At 35.9% G+C, this 12,037-nt stretch overlaps 1 protein-coding gene across 1 annotated transcript in view; it reads left to right on the forward strand.

Moving 5' to 3' along the window:
• Positions 1 to 1,241: 1,241 nt before the first annotated feature.
• The window catches only part of LOC117112890 (dynein heavy chain 5, axonemal-like), a 46,351-nt gene continuing 35,555 nt past the window's right edge, over positions 1,242 to 12,037 (forward strand). Inside the window, exons 1-17 of the mRNA XM_033256103.1 lie at positions 1,242 to 1,505; positions 2,137 to 2,231; positions 2,983 to 3,075; positions 3,773 to 3,805; positions 4,284 to 4,346; positions 4,714 to 4,813; positions 5,179 to 5,420; positions 6,310 to 6,490; positions 6,995 to 7,353; positions 8,044 to 8,225; positions 8,634 to 8,753; positions 9,365 to 9,566; positions 9,936 to 10,031; positions 10,204 to 10,470; positions 10,877 to 10,942; positions 11,266 to 11,495; positions 11,879 to 12,030. Coding sequence (XP_033111994.1) covers positions 1,361 to 1,505; positions 2,137 to 2,231; positions 2,983 to 3,075; positions 3,773 to 3,805; positions 4,284 to 4,346; positions 4,714 to 4,813; positions 5,179 to 5,420; positions 6,310 to 6,490; positions 6,995 to 7,353; positions 8,044 to 8,225; positions 8,634 to 8,753; positions 9,365 to 9,566; positions 9,936 to 10,031; positions 10,204 to 10,470; positions 10,877 to 10,942; positions 11,266 to 11,495; positions 11,879 to 12,030 — 2,626 coding nt within the window. The 5' untranslated portion in view covers positions 1,242 to 1,360. The remainder of the gene's footprint in view (positions 1,506 to 2,136; positions 2,232 to 2,982; positions 3,076 to 3,772; positions 3,806 to 4,283; positions 4,347 to 4,713; positions 4,814 to 5,178; positions 5,421 to 6,309; positions 6,491 to 6,994; positions 7,354 to 8,043; positions 8,226 to 8,633; positions 8,754 to 9,364; positions 9,567 to 9,935; positions 10,032 to 10,203; positions 10,471 to 10,876; positions 10,943 to 11,265; positions 11,496 to 11,878; positions 12,031 to 12,037) is intronic.

Genomic DNA, 12,037 nt, shown 5'->3' on the forward strand with positions numbered 1-12,037 from the left:
CCCCCCCCCCCACCAATGAAAAATACTTTTCTACGCCACTGAACATAACACAACAAACATACACACGTTATATGCATGTTATCGTCTAGGTGTATCTTCCCCTAACTACCAGCCGGTATGTCAGTGTATAGCAATGAAGTCAAAATGCTAGAATGACACCCCGGTTTAGACAAGTATAATCGTTCCTAGCGCTCTCAGAGATACCCTGAGAGACGAGTATACTCATCATGATGATCCTTTTATAAAGTATACCCCGTCACGGGTTCAATGGATAGATAGCGTATACATACAGTAAAATTATGCTTATACCTCTGTATGTTTTCTGTCGATGCCAAGAATAAAAATGTTGATTAATTTGTTTCAAATGCTTCTAGTTGTTTGAATCAGCTCATTTACAGTCGCTTTTAATCCACTCTTTATATCAAACTTTGCTATTTTCATTTAAAAGCAGAATTGATTTTGAATTTTTATTCGTAATGGTTACGAATTTATACAGTAATATTTTTCATTTGGGAAACAATTTGCTTGTTTCTCCATGTCCTCCACTGGTAATTTTTTGATAGGCCCTATCTGTGTTCACGGACATATAGAGATTAACATGATAAAATGCCTTCAAATAGTCTACTAGGACTTAAGAAAGCAAATTATTCGCTCGCAAAACGCAACCCCCCCCCCTCCTCCCATTCAAAAAGCTGGATACGGGCCTGTAGATGTGTACTACAACGATAACTGTGAACATTTAGTTAGGCCTACGTGTTAAACACGTGCTTACAATATTCTTTTACCCAAACCGAATTGTGTTTTATGATGCCCTTATCCTTTTTTAGAGTCGATAACTAAAAATGTCGCTTTCCTGGTATGGCGTTCATATTGGATTAGCGGTGTAAGATTTCCGATTAGATGTCATGGTTGAGTGAATGTAGGCTACCTGTGTAGTGTCAGAATGGACCTAGCATTGATTGATTGACCAACCACCGCAATGTTGTCTGTCTCCATGGTAATGTGGTGCACAAAATATTATCTCACGTTTCAGAATGAAATAGTTCGCATCTAAATTAATATAAATACGTTGATTAGCAACATGAATGCACTATTTTAGAAAATAAGAATTCATTATAATTTTGAATACACAGCTTATGCATACCTGCTTAAAGCAAATTAATTAACGCTAACGAAGAATTTTTTTTTTAATGGCGCGCAATAATTTTGTGGTTGTGTGGTACACAGTCGCTGTTCGCAGTTTCTAAAAGTCGGCCTCTATACCCCGTAGACGCTGTGCAGATTTACTGTTGGTTGTTTACTATTCTATAAAACAGAATTGGGCCCAGTTGTTTGCTTTCAGATTTTAGAATATATAGCCATGGAGGATGGCGAGGGAAAAGGAGAAGCTGCACCTCAGCCTTCTCAATCAGAAGCGGGTCCCGTAAGCGAGAAGGAAGCTAACAAGCCTGATTCGCCAAAGCCAGACCAAGACATTGGACCTCCGTTGATCTCGGTTGCAAAACGTAAGCGAAGTTTTATAAACAAGTGTTTTGTTGTTGATTGTATTCGGTTTTTGTTATGGTATTATAACGTCATTGTTTTTTTCATGATCAACAATAAGTCATCAAAATTGTACCAAAATCCAGTCAATCTCTGCGAGATTGGCGTGTGCTAAAAAAGTAACAAGGGTTTGTATTGACTCTGATGATACAACTCCAGAACTTAGATTTTAGAAGATGGTTTCAAGCACCTCACAACCAGTGGTTGCGCCAGTGGGGCCAGGGAATTTAGAGTATATTACACTGCGTGTAATGAAACATTTTAAAAAACAGGGTTTTAAATACATTACAGTGTTAAAATGAATACATAACACAATGAAGACACAAGAATTTCTTTGTAAACATTTATTTATGATGACGTAGGACCTATGATAGTCCTTCTGAACTACAGGAATATGTGAGATAGGTAGCATGGAAATGGGCATAGACATTTTTTTTTATAAGCGCCGCTCTCGATTAAGTGCTGCTTTCAAATAAACGCCGCACTGAAACCTCAAAAAATGTTATAAGCGCAGCAGCTTTTATTCCAGCATTTACTTTAGGTTATTATAATTATTGTTGACATTAAAAATCCTAAATGTTTTATTCACCTCAGCTGAAAAGAAAGAAGAAAAAGATGAAGTGGTTTCAAAGGAGAAGAAAAAGCCAACAGGAGGTGCGGGCCAACATAGGCGAGGGCCCCCTGCCCCGGTAAGTAATACAAAATGAAGCTTTACATAAGATGGGCAGCTTAAGTGATGACTACAGGCCCCGGTAAGTAATACTAAATGAAGCTTTTACATAAGATGGGCAGCTTAAGTGAAGACTACATGCCCCGGTAAGTAATACAATACGGTGGCGGATCCAGGAAATTAAAATAGAAGAGGCCCATGAAGGGAGTTCTACAGACCAAGGGTGTATACCATCTCAGCCCCACTACACAACCACCATGGTTGGGGGTAATTAAACCGCTGGATGGCCAGAAATGGTCCACACTCCCCCCCCCCTCCATTCTTGAATCCGCTACTTCAAAATGAACCTTAATTAACATACACAAGATGGGCAGTTACAGTGAAAAGTACGAGCACCTAGTAATACAAAATTTAAAACATGTTTCTGTCTGGGTCTTGGTGTGGTTGATAATAGAGGGGCCAAGGGACTCAGCCGCTGACGCAGCTGCCACTGGGTCACATCATTGCTCATAAGAGCAGAAACTGTGTGGCAAAGCTTGCACAGGAGGCTGAGGTTTCCAAAGCGACGGGATCTCAAAAGGCAATTAGTCTGTTCATCCAGGTAAGTATTCCCTCGTACACTACCAAATCACTTGGTAATTTGTGTACTTTATGTAATATGGCTGAATAACACAGCATATAAATCTAACAGAAAAGTAATTATTTAAAGCGTTTCTAATAATTGTGAATGTGTTTAAAGTTTGTCGTTAATTCTTTGTTTCTTAATTCAGTCGGTTACCAAGAAGAATGTGGTAATGTCAAGCGAAGCGATGAAGGAGATGGCCAAGCAAGCCAAAGCGAATAGAGATGAACGAAGGACAATGGTATGTTTCCAGAATTTAGGAATTTATCTTTCAAAAAGAAATGGACAATCATTGACCTTTGGATTGTTATTCATGTATATTGTATGAATGGAGTAAAGATTAAGCAAATACAGCTTATTGATACTGTGGCATGGTAACAGTAAAATGTTGGTATCCTGGGTTCAAACTCTGTGAATTAAAGTTGAGAGTTCAAAGAGAGGAATTGGAGGATACCATTGCATCTTAAACTAAAGATAGATATTAACAGTCTCCCAAATGTGTCCCACATAGAATACAAAAAAAAAAAAAAATCTATAATTGTCAAGCAATACCCACATGCTCCCACTGGGAGCTTATGTTTTTCCTTGCTGAAAACAAATATTACATTTCAAACATTAAAACTCAATTTTTGTTGGTTGGTTATGTAATTAATATATATAAACAATAAAAACCTTAAGATAAGCAGAGATTCTAAAAATTTACAAAGGGATATACGACATAATTATTAGAATTTAATTAGACTCAAATATGAAATTGTCTGACTGACTGACAGTTGCATAATTTTAGGTTTTCTGTAATTTTGTTTAAAAGATATTGCATATATTTTTGTGTGTTTTTGTGATATTGCATATATTATTAAGTAGAAACTCTGTTTAATAATGTTTTTTGAAGATTCATTGGATTAGTTGTTTAATATATAAAATGTCTTGTTTCTCAGATGGATGCTCGTCACCAGTATCTCTTCTCAAAGGTATGTTACAAACTAAGTCGGCATTTGAGATGCTAGTGTGCCTATTAGTATACTGTAATCTCTGTACTTTTATCAGCCTAGCACTAAAAATGACACTTTAAAAATGTGATATAATTGCTATTAAATTTATTTGTGTATCTTTCAATGGAACTGCTAATATTTTAACTTCCTTGATTTTTTAACTTGCAACTGCTGGAGAGGGCAAGGTGCATGAAGATGGTTGCCAGAATTCAAACTGAAGTGCGATACTGTTTACTGCCCTGTTGAAAATGAGCGTAAAGTGGCACGGTGTTCATTAACAAATTAATTAGATGGATGCTAGGTTGGCAAGGAAGCCCAGCTGGGTCACCAATTGAAAAAGTATGAAATATGTTTGAAACCAGGCATAAACTATCAGTGACAATGTTTGTTTAGTCCTGACAATCAAAAATCTGATAGTATTTTAAGTAGTTTTTATTGATTTCAATTATTCCTACAGCTTGCTGAGGCTACAAATCTAGAAGTTACCCAGATTGAAGATTTTTTATTAGGAGATGAACGGGTAGGTTTACTTTTTGTTAACATTATAGTTTATTTTAAACTTTTGTGGAAAACATTCACATTAAGATAATAGTTCTGTTTTTACAGGTAGGGATCCATAATTTGGGGACAGGGGCACAAAAGGGTGGCAGAGGAACAAAGAATAGCAAACTCATTTTTGAAAGCTTTTTGCTTTTATGTACATTTATTGTATTATCTTTTGTAAAACTAACCTCTCAACTGTTACACTTTTGGGATGTTACTCTCTTATGTGACGTAAAACACGTAAATGAAATGTAAAACTTCGGCTCTGTACTTCTGTTGTTGTAATAATAAGCGTTATTTCTATTCGTTTTAAATATTTATATATGAACTGTTTATAATTTCAGTTTGATTTGATTGGTGATTTCTTTGCTGCTGATGGCTCTCGTAAACTCATGTTCTTTCACCAAGAGGCAGGTGGTAGGGAGACACTGCACTCTCGTACAGGTAAAGGTGAATTTATATCATAATCCAGGGGCGGATCCAGACACTTTCAAACGGGTGGGGATTGGGGAGAACACCAAATTTTCATAATAGATACTGTAAGTGTGGAGCTCTAGCAATATTGGCATAACATAGTGGCTGGAGGCCCTATCGAAACATTTTGTATTTGTATTCTTTTTTTTCTTCTTATTTTGGGACAATGGGGGAATTCCCCCCACATTGGATCCGCACTAATTTTTCTTATCGGCTACAGTATTGCAATTTTCAATTCTCGTTTTTTAATTGTTAAAAAAAGTAACCATGTTTTACATTTTTAAAATGAATTAAATAACGATATTTGTGAAAAAATCTCTCCTCAATTACAACAGCGGATACTGCTAGCATCGCAACCATTCCACAACTGAAACGTGTGTTTATTACCACTGGCACATCGGAAGGAATAAACGGAATATGTTATTTCTTTCTGCGGACTACCAACAAAGCCATCACCGTTGCCAATATCACGCAAGAGGTTACGTTTACCTTCATTGATTGTAATGGAGGCAAAATCCTTGATGGTTTCAGTACTTTGTTTTCTAGAGTCCTTGTCCCGTGCTTGAAGAGCCAAGAGGTAAGTTATCCCTTTGTGTTTAAATTATGTTTAGATTAGGGGTTCTCAACTGTATCGCAATAGGGGCCAACATTGTTCATTGAATAAATTGGAAGGGCCAGGGCAAGAGATGTACTTTGGCGCATAGCCCCTCCTCTAAAATTAGGAATTTTTTTAAAGTAATAAGTTGCTAGATGCTCATACGGGGGTCGTTAAAACAAATGTTGAATTGTTTTATATCACACAATGGGTCATCAGTAACACAAACACATTTAATCACATATGAACGTAGGCCTTATGTCATTTTACATTGTTACAATCATGATGTTGCCTCCTTAGTGACTGAAATTGCCTTTGATGGTTGTGCCAGTTGTTTAAAATCCGCTTTTAGTTCAGTTGTGTTTATAAATCTAGGCCCCAGTCTAATGAAAAATATTATTTTCGGCTTGTTTTCACGGGCCGGAGATGGCCCACGGGCCGCCAGTTGAGAACCCCTGGTTTAGATGTTAATATGTTGCATCACTTTTGTACTGTTTGTACTTCCATATAATGCTAATAAATATGTAGGGTTTTCTTTTTTTGCTCTGTCACGGGGCAGTGCTGTTTGTACTGTCTTATGATGCTATAAAAATGGACTGGACAAAAAAAGCAATTATTTTTACTTCAAAAATAATTTGGTATTAAGCATATCAGCGAGCTCCTTAAAACTGACTAGCGATGCAAGCAAGTGAAATTGATTTCTCCGTTATATTTGTGACTTTTCGTTGGATTGTTCAGATATTTAAAAGATATAAGAAAGGAGCTCTCTATTATGAAGAATCTCAACTCCAGAACCCACTTTATCATATTTAAATCAATAATAGAAGGGTTACTATCAATTATTAATTTTAATTTCATTAAAATCTTGTAGAGCTGGGGTGAGTTGACCAACAATAGTCAGATGTCTGAATTTCTGGAGCAGTTGGAGCGTTTTGTTGGAATGTTGTCAGGCGCTAAGGCCAACATGGATGGCCACATCCAACTTGCTGAACACGAGTACCTAGAGTCAATGCTGGACACTCTAAAATCACCTGCTGACTTCCAAGCAGCTGGTAAGATTTGCAATATTACTTAAATGTCTTTGGTACATTTTAAATTGATCTGTCAGCTGCTTCATTACTCTAAATGTTGTCATTTATTTTACTGTAAATTAATTTGTTTAATACTCTCTTTTGTTTTGTTTTACTATGTGTATTGAGGGTCCCTAATGATCAGCTTCGACTGGATGGACCACCCTCATTAAAGATTGTTGAAATAAATAAACTGTTTCCTAATATGTGTAAAATTAATCCATACTTTGTGAATACTAACCTGGAATTTACTTAAGAATTAAAAGAATTGTCCATTTTTATGCACCATATGTAATAAATATACCCACATACTCTATTAAAGTTCTGCTGAAAACATTGTACCAACTTTCTATTTTGTAATTCTGTTGTTATTTTGTTGTTGTTATATGCCCAATAATTGTGATAATTAATATTAAACAGACCTGCCACAACATAACCTTATTTGTATGAGCCCTCTTTAATTATTCCTGTCTCTGTTGTACTCAGCATCAATTCCTGACACAGTGGATAAACTTGAAGCTTTGATCCTATTATGGGCAAGACAAATTGAGCAAGTTTTAACAGAGAGTGAACAGATGAGGAAAGAAGCTGACGATATAGGGCCAACTGCAGAACTAGATCATTGGAAGCAACGTATGGCTAAGTTCAACAGCCTGCTTGAACAGATTAAGAGCGCGCATTGCAAGGCTGTTGTTGGCGTCCTTCATGTGGCTAAGTCGAAGGCTTTGAAGCACTGGAAAGAGCTGGATTGTCGAATAACTGATGCAGCCAATGAAGCTAAAGATAACGTCAAGTATCTTTACACTCTAGACAAATTCTTTGGACCACTGGTAAAATGTGATCCAGTAAGTATCAGTTTATTGAATAATATGATAGTTATCGTAACAATTAAGAGAAAGATTGCACAGCCATATCCAGGATTATAATAATAATTCTTTTTTTGCCCTCATTCAAATTGGAAATCAGAAACTTGGACTGGGCCCTTGGGGAGCCACGGCAGCCACCGTGCAGCACCACGCAGCTTAACTACAACATGTAATGGATACAGACATAGTCATTAGCCCACCTAACTCTATTTTGAGGAGCTGAGTGATCAGGGTCTACAGCACAAGAAGCAGGAGCAATACTTCTCAGCCAACCACTCAGCTCTGGACAATATCCAGGATAACTATAAGGGATGGGGGATGGGGGATGTGCAAAATTTGACCAAATTTCCTTAAGTACAGTATGGGGTGGGGAATCACCTATAATTACGGCAATCCCAACTATCAATATCATGGAACTCTAATTGTAGACGATATTCATTAAAAAAATTTACTGCAGAAAATAACAAATTTTATATTGAGTAACTGTTTGCCTGTCTTAAAATTAGGTTGAGCAATAATATGATTTGCTAGTCTGTTTCTTAAACCAACTATTGCCATTATTCTTGTAAGTGAATGAAATAATAGAACAGTATATCTCAGGGCAATAACATGTTATGTTAATTTCAGTACTGGTAATGATTACTTTTATTTAAAAACTTGTTTTTCCAGACAACAATGGTTGAACACATCCCAAGTCTGATGAATGCCATCCGCATGATCCATAGCATCTCCAGATACTACAACACATCAGAGAGGATGACATCACTCTTTGTCAAAGTTACCAACCAGATGATCAACACTTGCAAAGGTTACATCAACCAAGGTGTCAGCAGAATATGGGATCATGAAAGGTAGTTTACAAATAATCAGTTATCAAATGATTTGACAGATAAAAATATATATATAATGAGTACGAGAGAGAAATTAATACTGATTACAATGATTATAATTATGTGGAGCTGGATGGTTAAGATACATCCTTAAAACCTGTCCAGACTATCAAATTTAATTGGACAAAAACATGTGACATGCCTAAATATGGTCATGATGACATCACTTTTAAAGGCATATCACATCGTACATTTTTTTGTAAAGAAAAATATAATCTGGGCAGAGTTTATTATTCAGATATCAGATCTGGTCGTATAGGCCAAAGATTGAAAATATTCTAAGAATAAGTCCACGTTCAATTGTTTATATAAGCTTAAGACTTTATTTCTATTTTTAATGGTATGTATGTTTTCTCACTGCAATTGCAGACCAGAACTATTAAAGCGTCTGAACGCTTGTATCTACTTGAATGAAATGTACCAGCAATGCTTCCATCGTACCAAGGATAAGTTGAAGGAGACCCCAGAGGAACGGCAGTTTGAATTCAGGTAAGTTGTGATATACAGAACTAAAGCCGGACACACACTGCGTGGTACGACGATCGTACGACCATCGCACAACGAATTCATATTTGATTCCGCTGAGCGATAGACAACGTAACGCTGTCTGTTGATTGTCAGTGGCAGTCTGAACGGATCCTCATTAAAAAGACGATCCGTTGGGTTCACGTCTTCGTGTGCATTCTTCGTCATGTTGCCATCGTGTCGCCGTTGCACACAGTGAGTAACCGGCTTAACAAGTGGCAGGACCATGATCTATAAGGTTACCTGGTGGTAGTGTAGTGCATTTTATCTGTGTATTGATTCATTCAAGGTCTCAGTCTTTAAGGGAATATGCCTTCGTTCATACATTTTAATTTTAATTAAAAATACTGTACTTGGCCCATATCTTTAAATTTGTTTATATATATTTATGTGCATTGTACTTTTTGCTCTCTCTTTCATTGTTGTTGTTTTTTATGGACGAAAATAAATGTCTTTTGATCATGTAAATGAAGTTCCATGAACTATGTGACAGACACATTGGGCACAACGTTTCTTATCTTCATTGTTTAAAAGTCTGGAATAAATGTTTTTATTTACTTTCCATTTACCTTTAGTGAGAACTACATCTTTGGCAAGTTTGACACTTTCTGTAAACGACTTGAACGAATCGCCGACATGGTGAACACCATTGAGAACCTGAGCGGCCTTGCTGATGTACGTGTTGAGGGAATTGAATCAATCTTCATTCGTTTCCAAGGCATTGTCGCAACATACAAGAAAAAAGGTTATGATGTCCTCGATCACAGGAAGGGTGATGTAAGTGATTGAAATATTCTTTATTCAGCTTCTACAGACTTATACTAAAACTATTTATTCATTTTATTTAATATCATCCAACAGCTATTTACTAATCACCTACATAATAAAGTGATGTTCTATATACACCAAGTCTCATTTAAGATACACTGCAACCTAAAACTCGGCAAGGTAGTTTTGTAGTTAAAACTATTAATAATTGGTATATCCAGCTAATTATCTCATTCTAATTTTATTTGTGGATTTAATTTTCAAAAGGAAAGTAAAATAATATACTTTTTTAAACTATTGCAATTCTGAATTTCAATTTCCTATCCAATTATGGTTAGGGGAACTTCACATTATAATTTATTCATTTTGTTTTTTCAGTTTGATATTGATTATCTAGAGTTCAGAGTTCAAATTGAGAGTGTGTATACACATCTTCAAAATTTTCTGGATTCTTGGTTCGACAGAAGTTTGACTGTGAGTAAACTAATGTTTTATAATATTTTTTTTTTCATTATGATTTATAAATACAAATTTGAAAATTCAGTATCAAGTGTATCAAATACCATTGTATATTTCTACAATTTTACTGTTCAATTACACTCACCTTTATATTATACTATATATTAAATATTATTTTATCTTTCAGACTGAGAAAGCTCTTGATTTGTTGAGCAAATTTGAACGTATAAATGCATCAGATCATCTGAACTTGAATGAGAAGTACATGCGCGTATTGTCAAGCTATGGACGCGACTTAGAATCCGTCCGCAAGTTGTATCAGAAAGGCAAAGATGAGCCTACCATTCCCCGCAATGTGCCTCCAGTCGCTGGCAAGATCACATGGGCTCGACAGCTATATCGAAGGGTAGACTTACCCATGAAGGCTTTTAAGAAAAAGCCTGATATTTTAAGGGTATAAAATTGTTTATCAATTTCCAAGTATATATTATTTATTAGTAATTTATTATGTTTGATATATATAGTTATGTAATTGGCCAAGTATTGCAAGTAAGCACAGATATCACTATCATGAACTCGTCATAATACTATCAATGTGTGTGAAAAATGTCACATCATACTCATATATTGGCATGATGATTTTATATCACACCCATATATGGGCAAATGACAGGTACTTTCTGAAAAAAACTTTATAGTGTACCGGTGGACAAGGCCTTATATATAACTATAAGCAGGAATCACATTCAGGTACATTATATTTATTATGATATGATCTTACTGTGCCTCTAACAAATTTTGCTTTTCAATTTATGTCTATCCATTTGGAAATCAAATCTTGAACTTTTAATCTCTTTAAGACCTCTGAAGCAAAAAGAATTATTCGCAATTTCAACAAGATGGCCGCAGTGCTTTTAGAATATGAGGTAAGTTGTCTCCCATTTCTGCTTTCCCCTAATGTGCTTTTTGGAGTATGTAAGAGTTTTATTTTGTTTTCCTTTTATTGCTTGAGTATAAGGCAAATTTTGGTGGGTTTTTTTAGTGGCCTTCCATTCAGCCTTATGAAGCCAAATAGCAATAATTCATTCTTCAGTTACTTTTAGCACCTTTCTTTGCAGATACAAAGTTTATAACATGAGTTGCCTTCTACTTTTTCTTGCCCTTTGTTGCTTTTGTCAAAGTAAGCCGTCACCTTTTGCAAATAAATTTTAACACATTGACAATATTACATTATTTATTATTTCTTCAGTTGTTGTATCATCGTGGTTGGTTCAGAGCTGTTGATGCTGTCAAGTCTGGTCTCCAATCATCTCTGCTTATACGTCATCCAGAGACAAAGCAGTTGTTTGTAAACTTTGACCCACAAGTGCTTGAGCTGATTGCAGAGACCAAACACTTGGTAAAGATGAACCTTGAGGTACCAGAAGCTGCATATGAACTTGTCATGAGGGAGGAAGAAATCAAAGCGCATTTCAACATGTAAGTTATTCACAAGTCGGTTCATTGAATATTTAAATATTCTATTTTGTAAATTTTTGTTGGATAAACAGACTATTCTGACTATTGTTCCTTCAAACTACAAAACAGTTGAAATTAACAGAACTGTCCATCCCATGTCAATGCCAAGTGCAAATGTACTTCCTCAATTTTTTATGACTTTACTGAAAGGTAAGTTTTTTAAGCAAGATTTCCAGAAGATTTGATAAAATGAAGATTTGCAAAACATGAAACCTTGGCAACAATTTCCAAAGGAGTGGGGCTTATCAAAATGGTCCATTTTAAAAGGTTCAGATCTATTTTTGTCATGTAAAGGTGCAGATCCTTTTCTGTCTTGTACCTTAAATGTTGTCTTATTATTTTAGGTTGACAGATGTTATTAAAGAGTATGAAGGCACCAAGGCTCAGATTCCAGCAGTACTCCAACCACTGATGCATCCTTACTGCAAACGCATTGAAGACGCCCTTGAACCTGGACTCACCAGGCTCAATTGGACTTCCCTCAGCATTGACCAATGTAAGAA

This window comes from Anneissia japonica, unplaced genomic scaffold (assembly GCF_011630105.1).
Source record: "Anneissia japonica isolate Jap-2015-1 unplaced genomic scaffold, ASM1163010v1 scaffold287713_len945575_cov184, whole genome shotgun sequence".
NCBI lineage: Eukaryota > Metazoa > Echinodermata > Crinoidea > Comatulida > Comatulidae > Anneissia > Anneissia japonica.